Genomic DNA, 16,518 nt, shown 5'->3' on the forward strand with positions numbered 1-16,518 from the left:
CGTCTACAGAGTGGCCTGACTCTAGCTGCCTCTATAACGTCCTGGTGCTTTGGTTTCTCAGACTTCATGTGCCTAATTTTTCTTTAAGGGCCAGAAATCTCCTGGCCAGGGGAGCTGGGCTACTAGGAGAATAAACAGAACTATCTGTTGTTTGCGAGCCGAGCCTCCATCTCAGGTCTCTGGGGAGTGGTGGTCCTGTGGCTGATTCTGGGCCACCTTTTGTCCCAATCTGCAGCTTATGGCTTTGCCCAGAGAAGCAGCAGCAGTAGCCTGTCCTGTCCTCAGAATTGAGTGCCTGCATGTTCCCAACTGCACACAGGCTTTTGGTGGAAACCTGGAGGAGACGAGACTTCTGCTTTCTTGGCTTGAGGTGGGGGGGCCTTACCACCCACTGACACAGTTATCTCCCTGAGAAAAAGGGCTTTTGAGGAGTCCCTTGCTTAGCGGGCTGATGCAAGCTAGAGGAAGGGCCAGGCTGCTGAGCAGGGGCCCAGCAGGACTTTGAGAGGGTGCCCTATCCTCTCTCCTCCCCACCACCTGAAGACATCTGCCAAAGGAGAGGCTGCAAGCCGTTTGGGACCTCTTCTTCTATAATGTCTCTTCGTCTTCAGAAGCCTCACGAGTGGATTTCTTTAAAACGTGAAAATCCAGTATAGTGGGAGAGAAAGCCCATGAGGCCCCTGGCTTTGCACAGTGGACCTTCACCAGTCCCCCAGCCTGAGATTTGCTCTCACCTAGTAGTCCGGGTGACAGGGACCAGGAGTGGCCTGGGTGAGGCCTGGAGGAGGGAGCCCTGGCCAGCAGGGGTGTGCTGATGGGGGCTGACAACCTCTTGCTGCTGAGTGGGGAAAGAGCACCTGTGCGGAGCCATGAATGTCTGTGATCTGAGTTGAGTGCCTGATGTCATTCCAGCAGGAAGGTGGAGAGGAAAGGTGGAGGAAGTGGGGAAAGGCCACTGGCTGTTTCACCGTCTGATCTCAGTCCTGTCCTGTGGGTTTGGGAGTGTGTGACTGTGTGTGAGGCCCCATGAGTGAATGTATTTAGTGACTACATTGGCTCAAGAGGAAGAGGTTGTGTGTAGTCCAGTGTATGATTGTGCAAATGTTTGTGTCAACGGCCACCTAATGAACCGGCTCTGAGCCTCTGGGAGCAAGCTAGAATATAGGAAAGTGTCTGCCATGGGCCGTGTTCCTAAGGAAATTCTAGCCACGGAGGCCTCCACCCTGTCCCTTATCTGTCCCCAGTCCTGGTGTCTCTCCCTCCAGCTTGGACCAGTGAAGCCAAAGCCATTGCTGTGTCAGGACCAGCTCATCTCCAAGGCCCCCTGGAAGGCCAAGGCCTCAGGGAGTGTGTGTATCCAGGGCTCCTAGCCCAGAGAAGATTTTTCCCTCCCCTCTGGGTTGCTCTCGCTGCCAGTTTGGGGCTTGTCAATCCCGATTCAGTGGGCAAAGAGGCCTAGGCTCCTGAGCCGCTCTGGCCTCAGGCTGCCCTTTCTTCCATCAGGGTTGCTAAGCTCTGGGGGCCCAGGCCTGCCTCCTGCCTTGGAGCTCAAGGGGGCTTGGAGGTCATTTAGGCCTAAGGTTCCCTGTGGGCCCAAATCAGGACACCGAAGCTTCCCTCTTCCCCCAGCATTGCGCTGCCCAGGACTCGGCAGCTCCCTGCCTTCTTTCGGGTTGGTCCTAAACCATTGTTCCGAGGCCAGCTGCCTCCCAGGTCCGCCAGAGGAGACCCTCCAGGAACGCCAGCCGGCCTGCCTCTCTCCCCGCGGGAGCCAGGCTTGTGGGGGGGGGGGGTGTCGGGAGCGGTGGGGGGGCGAACTCGGGTCTTTGATGGCTCCAGGCGTCTGCGGCCCCGCACCCATGGGGCGTCCCTGATCCACGGCATTCCGGGCGCGCTCAGCCGACTGCGCTCCGGGCTCCCGGCGGGCTCGGCACCTGCGACGCTTCCCACCTGCAGTGTCGCCCGGGGAGCCTCCAGGCCTGCGGGGAACGAGGCCACGGCAGCCCCGGAGTCCCGGAGCCCCGGAGCCCCCGCGCCAGAGCGCCGCGCCAACGCCGCTGCCGGCCGGGCGAAGCATCCGCTTCGGAGGCGGCCCCGCGAGCCGCGCAAAGCGAGCGGTCTGGGGAACCGGCGAGGACCGGGACAAACAAACTCCGGCTCGGGTTTAACAGCGCAAACCTCTCCGAGCCCTCGGCGTGGGGAGATGGAGGTGGCAGAACGGATCCCACGATGCCCTCGGAACAGCCGGTTCCCGTCTTCCGTCCCCGAATCCCCAGCCACTCGGCTCCGCGCCTTCCCGGCCCGCCGAGCCCGGCCTCCCGCCAGCCCAGCGGGTTTCCAGGGCTCCGAAGCCCCGGCCCCGAGCGCCCCCCGCACGTGCACTCACCGTAGCAGGGGACCTGCAAGGCCGCGTTGTGGCCGCCGCTGCCTTCCTGGAGTTTGAGGCTGCCGTCCGGGGGAGTTTTGCAAGCGCCGCGCTGCAAGTAGAGATGCGGTTGCTGCGCGGGTGGCTGCGGCTGCGGCGGCTGCTGCGGTGGCTGCTGCGGGGCCGGCGGCTGGGGCTGCGGCTGCGGCTGGAACTTGTTAAAGGAGCCCCGCGCCCCGGCGCCGCTCTCCAGGGGTGCCGCCAGGTCCTGCTGCCCCGCGCCGTAGCGGGCCCGGCTCTTGGCGTCTCCGAATCCCTGCCCTTTGGCGGCGGCCGAGAGGAAAGTTGTGCCGAACTTATCGCCGCCGGGGTATGCCCTAAAAGGCGATGAGCCCTCCCGGCTCTGCGACACCGGGCTGTAGTAGGCGTCCATGGCAGCAGCCGGCGACTCGCAGTAAGAGACACAAGTCTCAGCATTCATGCCTGGCCTGCGCGGGCGACGGGCGGGGGCGCGAGCGAGAGCGCGAGGACGCCACCGCGCGCCTTGGCCGGGAGTTTGGAGAGGCGAAGAGGCGGTGGCCTTGCGCTCCGCGCCGGCCTGCTCGCTCTCCCTCCTCCCTGCACGTCTCTCTCGCGCGCGCCTCTCGTCTCTCTCTCTCTCTCTCTCTCTCGCTTTCTGTCTCTGTCTCTCTCTCCTCCCTCCTCCTCCTCTCTCTTCCTTCTCCCTCCCCACAGCTGGCCCAGGGAAAGAACGGAGGACTGTAAAAAGATTCAGATGTTTCGGAAAGTTGACCAGCTCTCCCAAACTCTCTTAAGATTTTCAAGTGGGGGTGAGAAGACAGAGAGAGTGAATTCCGCCCCCCCCCCAACTCTCTCCTTCCTTCTCTTCTTCTTCCCACCCCTCCTCCCTACTCTCCTAACACGCCCTGCTCCTCCCTTCCTCTCTCTTACGGAGATGCTACAAACTGGCTCGCTGGGGATTAAACCCCGGAGGCGCCCGAGGGCCTTTCCGATTCTAGGCGGGGTGGGAGAGGTGACCCGATCCTAGGACTGCGGAGACTAGGCTGAGAATTGGCAGGTCCCAGCTTTGGCCTAGGGGAGGGGGGGGAGGCAAAACTCTAGTGACAGATTAAAAGAAGGAAAAAAAAAAAAAAAAAAAAAAAAAAGAGGGAGAGAGAAGAAAAGAGAAAAGAAAAGAAAAAAAAAAACACCTAACGGGTTTTCACTTTCAGAGTCAGAAGGGTTGCTAGCCTCCCCATGCGGCGGAGTCCTTGGGACACTGACCTTTAAATTTGCCGGCACAGCTTTGGGCCTTCCCATGGGTGCCTTTTTCTCTGCTTCGAACCCCTCTTCCCCATTCTCAGTCCCTTTACAAAATTAGCACACACCTCCTGGCCGCTGGTAGTACAGGGCTCGGCAACTCTCCTGTCCAATGAACTATTTCCCTCCTCTACATGGGCGCTGGGGCAGGGTGTGGAGGGGACTGTATGCTGTCAAACACTGGAGACACCCTTGACTGGCCAGGTTACGGAAGCCTTAGAGCTTGGACTCCTCCCTCCCGTCCTGGGACAGAGCTGTGCTCTCCCCCCCACTTTGTACCCAGCCCAGGGGATTTTTGGTCCTGGAGTTTCGAGCCAGGAGTTTGGAGACCTGCTGGCTGAGCCCCGTCCCTTCGTCGTTGCTCTGTCACCTGCTCATGGCTTGGGCTAAAGGTGAGGCAGCCTCCTCTCTCTCTAGATTCACTGTCTCCATCTGTAAAACCCATGGCGTGGAGCCCTTGGGTTGTGGTTTCCCTAGGCAGCACGCGCCTCGGGGCGCTGGGACCAACCAGAGCAAGAGAGAATTTTAGGGTGCGTCTAGCCTTTTCCCCCCGGGTTGGTCATCCATTGCGCTGTCTCACAACAACTGTTGACGAGTGGACGTTGGGATCCCTAATTTTAGATGAACAAACCGAAGCTCAGAGAGGTGCGGTCACCTGGCATGGGCCCGCCTTGGAACCGGTGCTGGGGCTAGTCCCTCCATGGTTCTGGGATGGCACTGGGGACAGCGAAAAGGCAAAGAGCAGAGCAGAGGAAACGGGTCTCCCACTGGGGAATGCCTCAGTTCGAAGGAGACCACTTCGAGCAGCTTTTGATAAACTGCAGGGAAAGTCCATGGGTTGAGGACTTTCCTCAAAGGAGGGGGGGATGGGGTGAGAGGTGAAGAAGAGAGCTCCTGAGCGCTATGAACCCAGGGATGTGGGTCAGAAATCAATCTTCTGCACCTAAGGTCTCCTAAAGAAAAAGTACCTGGGGGGGTCGTTCTTCTACCCCCAGCCTCAACCAGGCTGATCCTCACCCCTACCCCACTCCCTTGGTATCGCTGTTCCTTGCTCTGCTGCCGACTGCTGGATCCCACATCTGGTTTCCATCGCGGCTTACCTTGAAGTGCTCGTTAATAAAGATATTCCGAAAACCTAAGCCGGGGTGCACAGGTCTGAACCCCTCCCCCGCGGCCCATGGGATCCAAGCTCTCTGGCCCGCAGACCCAAGCCATGCAGATAGAAGTCATCTTCTATTTTTTGAGGACCTATTGTGACAGAAGCCGTCCACAGTACCTTCCCCTTACTACCTCCCAACAATGTGATATCACTCACCTTGTCCTACCAGTTTGCAGATGGCTAGACTGAAACTCCAAGAAACCATCGCATTTCCCAACCTCAGATAGTAAAAAGAGGATGAGCCTCCCAACATCCCAAATACTCCAGTCCAGCTGACTTCTTTCAGTTCTCAGAGCCTGCCAAGTTCTGCCTGTGCACCGTACCCTAGTAGCCTAGCGGTTTCCTCTATCTGGAATTCTCCAATCTCATTCCTGCGCTTTTATCTCGTTAACGATTTGGGGTCCAGCTAGGGGCCCTTCCTCCAGAAAGCCTTCCCATATCTCCCAGTGGGATCTGCGGCTCCCTTTGGCTGAGTCTCTTTCTCGGACACTGTTTTTGTCTTGGTTGCTCAGGTCAGTGTGAATCCTGACCTCGCTAGTCAGAGGTTCCTAGAGGACAGTGTCTGCCATGCTTGGTGCCCCAGAAATATTTGTGAAATAAAATATTAAAGCCGGAGCTGTTGGACCCAGGTTTCTATCCACTGTCCCTTGCTGTACTAGTCCAGGGGTCTTTGGTTTCCTTTATTCCTCCCCCTCTTCAGCAATTAAGTAACAAAATTAAGAGTCTGCGACCTCTCAGGGACTGCCAAGAACGGAGAGTTCTCTCAGAACGGGGGCCAGGCCTGTATTGTTCGCTCTAGGACTTGACACATGATAGGTCCTCATGAAATGTGTGTTGAATGAATGAAAGAAAACGGCATGTGGTTCAGAGGCTTAGGGATGAACTTGGCCGAGGAGTGCCAAGCCGGCTCTCTGTTCCATGCACACAGGAGCTGCCCACAAACACCCCTGTGGTGATAGCGAACCCTCTGCTTCTCCCCCACCCCTCCAGTTCCAGGTCTGGGCATGATGGGGAGACCAGGAGCATCCAAATGCATGGGTGCAAGACAGGTGTAGTTGTAAGCACGCACTATTCCCCAGAAACCTCTCTTTAAGTCCTGCCACACACTGCCTACTTGCTCTCACTTTCATTACGTTTCATTAGTGCCACATTATTCAGCCTTTCCCCAGCTACCTGGGGGAATTTCAAAGCCAAGTGGGCACAGCCTTTGATGACTTTGGCTGGAACCCCTCTGATGCACTGAGGTCCTGAATCCTTGGAACCATCCTGAGAGCCAGAATTCTCCCTTTCGATGCTGTATCTTATGGGTGGACTCAGAAACAGTGAGCACTTGCCTGCGGGTGAGGAAGCACGAGCCTGTGTGTGGGTTTGCCTGTGACCCCGGTGAGAACATGGTAGGTGTCATGTTTGCCTCATGAAAACCATCAATGAGCCTTCCTCCAAAATGCATCATTCAGGAGAGAACACTAATAAGTGTAGCTGGTTATTTCTGTTTGTGTGTGTCCAATCATTTGTTCATCCAGAAGCCCATCCATCCATCTATCCCTCCACCATCCCTAAGCCGAGCCACTCCCACACACTTCCCCGCACTTCCCTGGTGTAGGTGCACTCCCCTCCCCACTTCCCTGGCATAGGTAGGTTACCAGCCCTCTGGCAACTGAAGCCAGGTTTTGGCCCCAGCCTCTACTTTCCAATCTCTGTACTTCCTGTTCCTTCACTAAGTACCAGGAACAGTGGGGGTTAGCAGGGTCCCCCTGATTTTTAGGTCCTGAACCCCTGAACCCCCTGTCAAGCACAGCACTGTTGTCCCCCTTTTTCTTCCATTCACAATTCATCCTCTGAGGGCTGGAAGCATCTTTCCCCTTTAAGGGCTCCCCACACAGCTGGGGAAAGGGAAGTGCCAATGAAAAGCCTTTCTTTGTCAAGGCCAAGTGCCCAGTGTCACCTCCTATGGGAGACCTTCCTTCACTACTGTAGGTACTTCTTGGTCCTATCTGTCTATTTTTTTCCCTGTAGTATCTAGGCTGATCCGACATTATTTTCACGTTTGTTGATCTACTTGGTTTGGTTTATTGTCTGTTTTCTATTAGAATGTGAGTTCATGGCTACTGTCCCCCCAGTAGGAAGTACAGTGCCTGGCACAGGTTGCTTGCTGCTCAGTGATATCTGTTGAATGAATGGCTGAAGGAGTGGATAAAGGAAGGAAGGAATGAAGAGCAGAGGGGCATGATCCAGCACTGGGGGGCGGGGGAGTCACTGCCCAGTCCCTGTAGTTGGAGCTGGAACTCTGGAGATCGGGCATGCAAGACTGAGCTGGGTAGAAGGTCCCTGATTAGGGAAAGGCACAGCAGACACACTTTTCTTTCTACAGAGAGGACAGATCAGGAGCCATACCTTTTGGTCTGAACTCTCCGCATTGCATTCCTGCCCCTACTAGAGGAGCAGTGGAGCTCAGGGCTTGGGTGCCCTAGCCCCAGGGGTAGGGGTGACTGGGTGGGGTGGGGAGCAGATTGGTTTATCTTCTACAGGACTTCTCTGGACTGCCCCAAGCCTCAACTTGCAGTGTGAGTAAAACGGGGATTTTACCCCCCTCAGCGGGAGTGCGGATTACTTGTTTCGGTTTTGCCCCCCTGTAAAGGGCAGGAGGCAACAAAGACTTCTCAGAAGTTTGGGGTTGATGAAGGGCCATTTTGGACACCTGCGAAATGGGCAGGAAGAGTCGGGATATAAACTGGGGAGGGCAGAAATCTTACACATTTTGCATAGCGCCCCCCCCCCTGCCCTGCAGAGCCCTGTGCACAAGTCTCACGCTCTGGAAATAACATACTAGCAACAACGTATTGGCTGATTGTTACAAGTAAGTTCCTGCACACTGAGATCTTTGCAGTCCTCACAATAGCCCCATGGTGGTACTATTATTCTTATTTTTACACTGATTAAAACATCCAAGCCCAGAGAAGTGAAGCAATTCCTTAGCGCCACGAGGAAAGCAGAGGACTTGGGATTCGGACTCAGGAGATCTAACCTTCATACCTTGCCCCTGATCACTTTGCATTGTCAGAGATCTCTGTAAGCATGTCTGGTTCTCAGAGATCTCTGGGGACCTGCTGGTCGAATGGTTCCCTGTTCCCCTGGTCTGCAGGGTGCTCAGACATGCTTTCACTTCTCCAGTGCTGAGGGTGCGTGATAACAGTGAGCGGGGCCAGGGACTTGGAGCGATGGCCAGCCCTGGCCACAGGCGGGGACCCACCGGAATCCTACCTCCCAGACCCCTCCCCCATCTTCGCAATGCAGACATCCCAGGCACCTGTGGCTCAGCTCCCCCACTGGTGCTGCCCTCTGGCTGGCCTTGGCCCCAGTCCGAAGCAGGGTGGGGTGGGGTGGGGGGGGTGGTGTGTGTGTGTGTAGCCTTGCCCCACGTGAGGTTCTCCCCGGTGGCACTCCGAGGCCACGGTGAGGGGTGTGTGTGTGGGGGTGCAGGACACTGCAGGTTCATGCACAAGTGCACCCAGCTGCCCTGCGGAAGGAGTGGGGTCGCCTAGGAGCTTTGAGCTCGAGAGAGGACCTAGTCTTAGGGGCGCTGGACCAGGTCCCAGCCTGTCCTTCCTCCTTGCCAGGCCCCATACCCCGAGTTTCAGTGCTTCGCCTTTTCCTATGCACCAGCGCCCACATCGATCCCCGGGTTGAACGCTCAGGAATTGGGCTCTGGGAGGGCCCTTCCAGGGCAACTACCTCCCCCGCCTCCTGCACTATGTTTAATAAGGTCGGAGAGCAAGGGTGACCCCAAGGAAGCCCGCATTCAGAGGCATATCTTCCTGCATTAATCTGCGAATGGCGAGGGGCCCAGTAAGCGGTAAGCGAGGCGTTCTAGAGTCCTCCACGACGTTCACACACAGTTCTGTCTTGGGTGTCAAAGTAGTACAAAGCAGGAGGGTTGGAGGTTTTTACAAAGGACCTACCCCGCCGCCCGCACCGCACCCACCGGGATGTACACATTTGCCCACCCAGATGCACTCACGGAGCGCTCCCCCCACCCCCCGCACCTCCACTTCTCTGCGCAGGGCTGGGGTTCCCATCTGAAGGCTCAGTCCCAGCGACGACGTAGCCTGCCTCCCTGCCCTCCCCCAGCAAGCATGCCTGGAGAGAGCTCCCAGGGCCAGAGGTGGCCGAACTGGGGTCTGTCAGGCCAGGGAAAACATGGTTCCAAAGTTCCGGAGAGGGGGATCTGCACTTTCTGGGGAGGTGGGCGACCTCCTTCATCCTCACTCCATCCGGAGGGGACCTTGTTAGAACCGGAAGGCTCCTTTGGGGTCCCCGCGGGAACACCCCCGGAATATGGGTCACAGCCCAAGAGGACATGGATATTTTAAATCTACAAATACTTCTCAAATGTCATTAGCCAACCCCCCAGCCAGGTGTTTGGATTAAAGCCCCTGTCCTTTTTTTTTTTTTTTTTTTTTGGTTTCCCTGTCCTTTCTCTCCTGGAAGGCAGCTCTTAAAGTATCAAAATGAGGCTGGAAAAGACTGGCTGTGGGAAAATGGAGGCCCAAATACAACCCCTCCCCTCAGAGGGGACAGAAATGAGGCTTCCGTGTTACGGGCTTGATGGAGGAGAGGATCTGCCCTTCTCAGCCTGAGGTCCAGCGAAGCACTAGGAACATTGCACCCATTTCTCTGATGGGAGGATGGAGGTTTCAGCAATGGAGGGAAAGTAGTGTTGATGGCCAGAAGGATCTGAGGCCACCCTTACACTATCTGTCAATGTGTTCCTGTCTCTGGGGAGAGGGTTCAAAACTTTCAGCAGAGTATCAAGGAGTCCCTAACCCCAGAAAGGTTAAACTCCACTAGTCTGGGCAGAGCTGGCCCCTTGGGACAAAGCTGGGTCCCCCCCCCCAAGTCCTCTCTGTTTCTCCGACCTGCACTTCACCCCTTCCTCCCTAAGCACCTTTCACTCTGCAATGCGGAGGCCCACATGCCCCTCCTGGGACCACTCTCCGACTCCCATCCAATCTAGTGAGGGTCCTCTTCCCCTCCCATCACCCTGACGACCAAGCTGGAACCAGGAGAGGCAAAGGGGCAGGCTTTTATGGGGGCAAGAAAGGGCTGATTCTCCTCCTTTAGGGATCCTTGAGTGCAGCTCTGGGCTACCCCTATTTCCCCCTCAGCTCCCCACCATCCCCAAAACCCACTGGCACAGCCACACTCCCTCATGACCTGGCCTCACTCTGCTCCCATCACAGGTTGGGGGGGGGGCACAGCTCCTCACTCTTTTTCTTTGCCTCCCCCAACTTCCAGGGCCCTGGCCTCCAGAGTTCTTCTCTAGGATCTCATTTGTCCACTTGCCCCCTCCCCCCAGCCCCAAGAGTTTGTGGACTAGCCCTTGGCAACTGCGTTGACTCCAGTTCCAACACTTCGCATTTCTCCCAGTGTTATCCTCATGGATGGTGGGAGAGGGCGTCTGGATTCTCTCTGGGACAGAGCTGGGCTGCAGAGTCTGCCTGTGGCAATGGGGAGATCTCTGGGGCTGGAAAAGGGGGCGGGGAGGGAAAAGGAGAAGGCAGCAAGGTGCCCTGGCAGCAATTCCATTAGTGGCCCCGAACCCAGCTTTATTTATTTATTTGTTCATTTATTTATTTATTTAAGATTTTATTCATTTATTTGACAGACCCCGTGAGAGAGGGAACACAAGCAGGGGGAATAGGAGAGGGAGAAACGGGCTCTCCACCGAGCAAGGAGCCTGATATGGGGCTCGAACCCAGGACCCTGGGACCAGGACCTGAGCTAAAGGCAGATGCTTAACGACTGAGCCACCCAGGGATCCAGTGAGAACCCCGCTTTAGATTCAAGTTTGAATCCCAGTTCTGCTCCTTTTTGGCTGTGTAATGTCGGCTAAGCGACTGCCTTCGTGGGAAGTCTTTGCTTCCTCCTCTGTAAGACGGGGATGTGGACAGTACCCACTTCCCGGGAGAGCTGTAAGGAGTAAATGAGATCACTCTCAGTTAAGGTATTTTCTAGTAATGGCGGCAGTAACTGCCTTCTTTCCATACTAGAGACTCTGCTATTTTAAGATCATAGCCCAGCCTTACAGAGCCAGGAATGGCCATGTGGGGTTTCTGTCCCTCCACTTTTGCGGAAATGGGTCATATTCGTTCTCTATAATCAGTCGAGGGTCTTTTCAAAGCACCAGGAAGGAAAAGGCCAAAGGAACTCAAAGCTTCCACAGTCCTTCCGGCAGTGGGTGCCAGCGGTTGGGGTGTGTGTGTGTGTGTGTGTGTGTGTGTGTGTTGGGGAGGGGAGGTTTTAGGGGAACAGGGTAGCTGCTGCCCTCCAAGTTCCAGCCCCACTCCCCCTGGCACTTCAAGCAGCAGCTCCTTCCATCCCTTGGCTCTCACTCTAAGCCTCCCCCCCTCGCTGTTCTGGGAGGTAGGGAGTGAGTCCCTGTTTACAGCCTTGGGAAACGGAATCCCAGAAAGGTTACGCCCCTTGCCCAAAGTCACATTGCCCGCAAGAGGTCAGGCTGACTCTCCAGCTCTGCTTTGGGCTCCCAGCCCCATAGCTTTGTCGGGGCAGCCACTGGCAGGACCACCACCACTTCACCTTGGTGGTGGTGGTGGTGGTGGTGTGTGTGTGTGTGTGTGTGTGTGTGTGATGGGGGGGGGGGTCAGTCCTGGTGTTTGCATCCCTCGCGGGAACCCCATCCCTGACCGCCAGCCGCCTGCCTCCAGGGGAGGGATCCCGGTCCTCGCACCTGTCATAAGAGGCAGCCAGAGCGCACATTCTGATCCGCCTAATCCCGAGGCTTGTGATTGGCAGGGAGGAGGGGGAGGAAGGGTTAGGGGGAGGGGAGGGCCGTGGAGAATGCTGGAGAGAAGTACTGGAGCAACCAGTACCAGAGAAAGAAGGGGAGACAGCTACAGTTTGGCACACTGCCTGGCACATAGTAGGTGCTTAGTAAGTGGCGGTGGTTATTCTATTTCTCATGCCTCTTGCTCTCACCAGCTGCCTCCCAACTTCCCTACCCTCTCCATCCCGCGGCTTGTATCAGAGGACACCCGCCTGACCTGGGCCCTCTCTGTCTCACCCTGCCTGCGGTCCTTCCCTCCTGGGGACCTGTGAGCGCACAGCTGGCCTCGATGCCTACACCCCGGGCATGTCCCAGCCGGCCCAGAGCGCGCAGCTACGGGCAAACTGGGGATACTTCTCCTCCAGTCGACCTCTCCTCCCAGGTCTAGGGGTGGCAGGGGTGGGGAGAAGGGGGTTGCGGGGGTGGGGGGTGGGGGGACTCAGGGGCCTTGACCGGCTGAGCTAAAGGCCTTAGGGGGAACCTACGGCTCCAGGTCGTCCTGGACTTGGAAAACCGAAAAGGCAGCCGACAGGGTAAAAGACAACAAATCAAGAGCGTCGCGCTGGGTTCGTGCAGCCAGCAGCGGACGGGGCGAGGCCCCGAGGGGGTGGCACTTTCCCTGAGGCTCTTGGGTGCGGGTTCAGACCCTACGCGCCTCTGCGGATCCCCGCAACGCAGTGTGCTGGGTCCTCGCCCAGGGACTGGAGCCTGAAGGAGGCAGAACCGGGCCGCGAAGAGGAGCCACCCGCGCTAGACACGTAGGGAACCGCAAGCCCCGCAGAGCTTGCGGCGGATCAGACTTTGGCCCCCTGGCCCTCATTGAGTCTGCGCGGCGATGCGCTGTGGGGCCTTGGACGCCGAGCTTTGAGCTTCCTCTCTCCGCCCGTTTTCTCGCAGCTGCTCTGCCATCCTCAGGGGCGCCGAAACTCCTAGCTACTTTCTCTAACTTGAATTCGTTTCCAGGTTGGAGTTGAGTTGCAAACGCGCGGGCTCTGGAGCCAGGCAAAACTGGTTGCTAATCCCGGATGGGCTTGCAGATGCGCGATCTCGGACTACTCACTTCTCTCCGTGCCTCAGTGTCCCCAGCTGTGAAGTGTGGTGGGTATTGCTGTTTCCTAGGGAAGGGAACACTTGGCTGGGCGCTCACTCCACTTCAGTTCTTATCCATATTCGGGACAGTTGCCGGATTTGCCCGACTTGGAGGAACGCAGAGTTCTTTCATTCACCATGACCTAGTGTGCAGTCAAGTTCAGATCACCTGGTTGCCGTGTTCCCGGAGTTCTTCATCCTCTCGGGGTCCTGGGGCCACAGGACTCTCCCTTCAGTGGCTCTTGTGGTCCCCAAGCGTCCCAGCCAAGTCCTTTCAGGATTTGTCTCCTTTAAAATTATTCACAGGACTCACCTTTTCCCTTGACAAGCCAACTGAATGGTTTCTTTTTCTGGGGGCTAAAGGTGGGGAACAAAGTGAGCTTTGCTAATTATTGCACTTGGAGTAGAAGTTGATGCCTACTTTCCTTTTTTTTTTTTACTTTACTTTTTTTTTTTAAGATTTTATTTATTTATTTGACAGAAATCACAAGTAGGCAGAGAGTCAGGGAGAGAGAGAGAGGAGGAAACAGTCTCCCTGTTGAGCAGAGAGCCCGGATGGGGGCTCCATCCCAGGATCCTGAGATTATGACTAGAGCTGAAGGCAGAGGTTTAACCCACTGAGCCACCCAGGCGCCCCTCCTCTCTTTTTCTTAAAGGTGAAATTTATATAACATAAAATTAGTCATTTTATTAAATTTTTTTACATTAGCCATTTTAAAGTGAACTACAGTGTGCCTTCAAAATCTTGTACAACCACCGCCTCTGTCTAGTTCCAGAATGTTTTTGTCACTGTGAGAGGACCTATTTTCCTTTTTCAGCTCTGTCCCCAGAATGGAGCTGGGAGTAGGCGGACAAGCTGGATGCCTGCACTCAGTACCTTTACAACTTCCTTTTCAATGCCTTCCAAAGGAATTCAGCTTCTCAAATGATTTGCCAGGTTGATCTCAGCCCAGGAGAGGTGGGGATAGGGCGCTTTCTCAGAACCCAGGGAACCACTGTATATGGGTGCCCGCGCACGAGAGCGAGCGAGCGAGTGAGAGAGAGAGAGAGAGATGGGTAGGGAAGGGATTATGAGACAGGGCACTGGGGAAGCAGGCCCAGGTAGCAGTTGTTTGAAGTCCTGCTCTTCCAGATTGTAGGTACCATCCTCACTCCGCAGGGGCGAGGGCACTGCATGTATAATTTCTACAAGCATCTCACAATCAGTGAAATTTGGGGGGAGCCACTTTGGTCATCAGATGAAAGCAAAGGACACTCATTCTAGAGAGATGCGGATTGAGGTTGCGCTGGTTTTCTAGGGCTGTCGTAACAAATGACCACAGACTTAGTGCCTTATAAGAGCAGAAATTTATTCTGTCACAGATCTGGAAGCCAGACGTCTGAAATCAATGAATTACGAGAGCCATGTTCTGGGAAGGACCCTTCTTTGACTCTTCCAGCTCCAGGTGGCTCCAGGGTCCCTGTGGCTTTGTGACTCTCATCTCTGCCTCTGTCTTCAAATAGCCTTCTTCTCTGTCTCATAAGGTCACTTCTCATTGGATTAAGGGTCCACCTGGAGAATCCAGGATGATCTCAAACACCTCCAGTATGGTCACACTCACAGCTACCAGGAGTTAGGACCTGGAGATATCTTCTGGAGGCTTCCATTTCACCCAGTACAGGAACCTACACCCAAATGCAACTTCAGGGGCTCCCAGACTCCTGTTCAGACTAGGAGTCTTCGATTTCAAGTCACAAAGGAATCCTCGGATGTCCCTGTTAGAAAGGTAAAGGGTAAAGATACCACGCCTGGGTCCACAGTTTTCCTTATGGAAGGGAGGACCCTTAGATGGTTAAAAGGAGAAAACGGACCCGCCATTCTTCCCCCTTGATATCATCTACCCTTTTGAGGGAGAACATTCCAGAACAGAAGGCTTGAGACAGAAATTGGTTGCCTTTTTACAAAGAAGCCCTTGAAAACTGCAGCATCAGCCAGAATCCAAATTTGCGAAAATGGACCAACAGGAAATTTTGCCCTGTCAGACCAACTTTATAAAGACCCTGTAGGGGCTCTGTGGCTCAGAGAGGCCTTTTAAGAAAATTGCGACTTTTAGTCAGACCCTGAGGGAAGTCTCACAAAGATCTTCACACTCCTTTGTGGCTTTTCCTGGGGTGGAGACTGAAGAAACCAGTTTTTTTTTTTTTTTTTTTTTTTTTCCCCTTCCCAAGGAAGGGGAGCAGCATAGAGGGGAATTGGGGCTGGGGAGAGCTGTTCCCAGAGCTAGGGAACAGGACGGGCCCCAAAGATAGAAGTGACAGCTCCCTCAGCTGAGTCCCTGGGTCGCCACCTGTGTCCTTCCTGCAGATCGGATTTATAGAGTGTAACATTTTAATAAAAAACACACACACCTTCCCATTTGGGTGCATTAAGAGATTTCTAACAAAACACTGTAATGTTGCTATAAATTTTTCTCCCAGCACCCTCAAAAGTCATAACTCAGCTCTAACATTTCGTATTTAATGTTTATTTTGATGGCAACATTCCAGCCAGAGTAGGGGCTCAGGGTGGGGAGAGAGAAGGCAGAAATGCCTCCTCTTTCCTGGCCATTAACTGTGTGTTTTTAATAAAATCCCCACAAATTGGACAGCTGACACTTGGAAAGGAAGGAGGGAAATCATAACACCTTTATCAGGAAGTACCAGGGGCCTTGGTTCCAGGGAGACCCTGGCTAGGTCTGGCCAATCTGGGTCCCCAGAGGGTTTTCTGGAATGTCTCCTTTGCCCATGCCATGTGTTCTGTCTGAAATGCTCTCCTCTCTTCGCTGCTAGCAGCTTCTGGAGGCACAGAAGCCTCAGTCTTCTGGAATTTTCCCCACACCCTCTCTCTACTGGAGTTATGGGCCCTTCCCCTGAAGAGTATTCATTCTATCCACTTGTCACCTGTAATAGAATCTTTGGCTGGAACAGGCTCAGGCAAAAATGCTGAAGGAATGAATGAACACATGAATAGCGGCGCTGACTGGAGAATTCTCTTTCACTACATCTGAGCCACCTCCATGAGAGCAGCTGTCTGGGGAGTGGTTAATTATTTTCTACTTTAAAAAGGGATCTGGGCAGTTCAACATCATATGGAAACCAGCTCATGGCCCCCTTTTTGTTCCAAATTGCTGTCTTCTAACTGTCTTGTGCCCTGGACACAGGTCAGAAAAGAGGTCAGTTAGGCCTTCTGGTCCCTTCCTTGGCCTCCAGGTGGAAATGGAGGGGGAGGTACCATTCCAAACTGTCAAAGACGTGGTGACTTCTTCCTGGAGGTTAAGGCTCAGGGGCCCCAGGACACCTGATGGCTGATGAAGGCTTAGCCGCATCATGCCTTGGCTGTGGGGCCTTCCCCTGACTCTCCTGCCACAAGCTCTCCTTCTCAGCACCTCACGGCCCCTGCTGCTTATCTTCCCACAGGGTCACTGGGCAAAGCCTGGGTTTGGGGCAGATGGCCTGTCCCTGAGGCTTGTTCAAATTGTCAGTGGAGATAATGAATGGAAAATCTGCTTGTGAACGGCAGAGGGCCTCGCGCTCGGAGGCTGGCACTTAACACAGCGCACGGTTCTGGGGTTGAGTCACCTGCAGAGTGAGCGGGTTAGACACTGGAGCCCGGGGGGTTGGGGCAGTGTCACATAAGCCCTCAGTTTTCTCATCGATCAACTGGCAGTAACTTCCGTAATTGGGTCCTGAGGAGGAGGAGAGAAGATGATTTGAGAAAGTTCC

The 16,518-nt window shown here is 55.0% G+C and overlaps 1 protein-coding gene across 1 annotated transcript in view; it reads right to left on the reverse strand.

Annotated features, from left to right (window-relative positions):
- The window catches only part of ALX4 (ALX homeobox 4), a 43,551-nt gene extending 40,483 nt beyond the window's left edge, over positions 1-3,068 (reverse strand). Inside the window, exon 1 of the mRNA XM_082684041.1 lies at positions 2,387-3,068. Coding sequence (XP_082540167.1) covers positions 2,387-2,846 — 460 coding nt within the window. The 5' untranslated portion in view covers positions 2,847-3,068. The remainder of the gene's footprint in view (positions 1-2,386) is intronic.
- Positions 3,069-16,518: the final 13,450 nt, after the last annotated feature.

This window comes from Mustela nivalis, assembly GCF_964662115.1.
Source record: "Mustela nivalis genome assembly, chromosome: 9".
Classification (NCBI taxonomy): Eukaryota; Metazoa; Chordata; class Mammalia; order Carnivora; family Mustelidae; genus Mustela; species Mustela nivalis.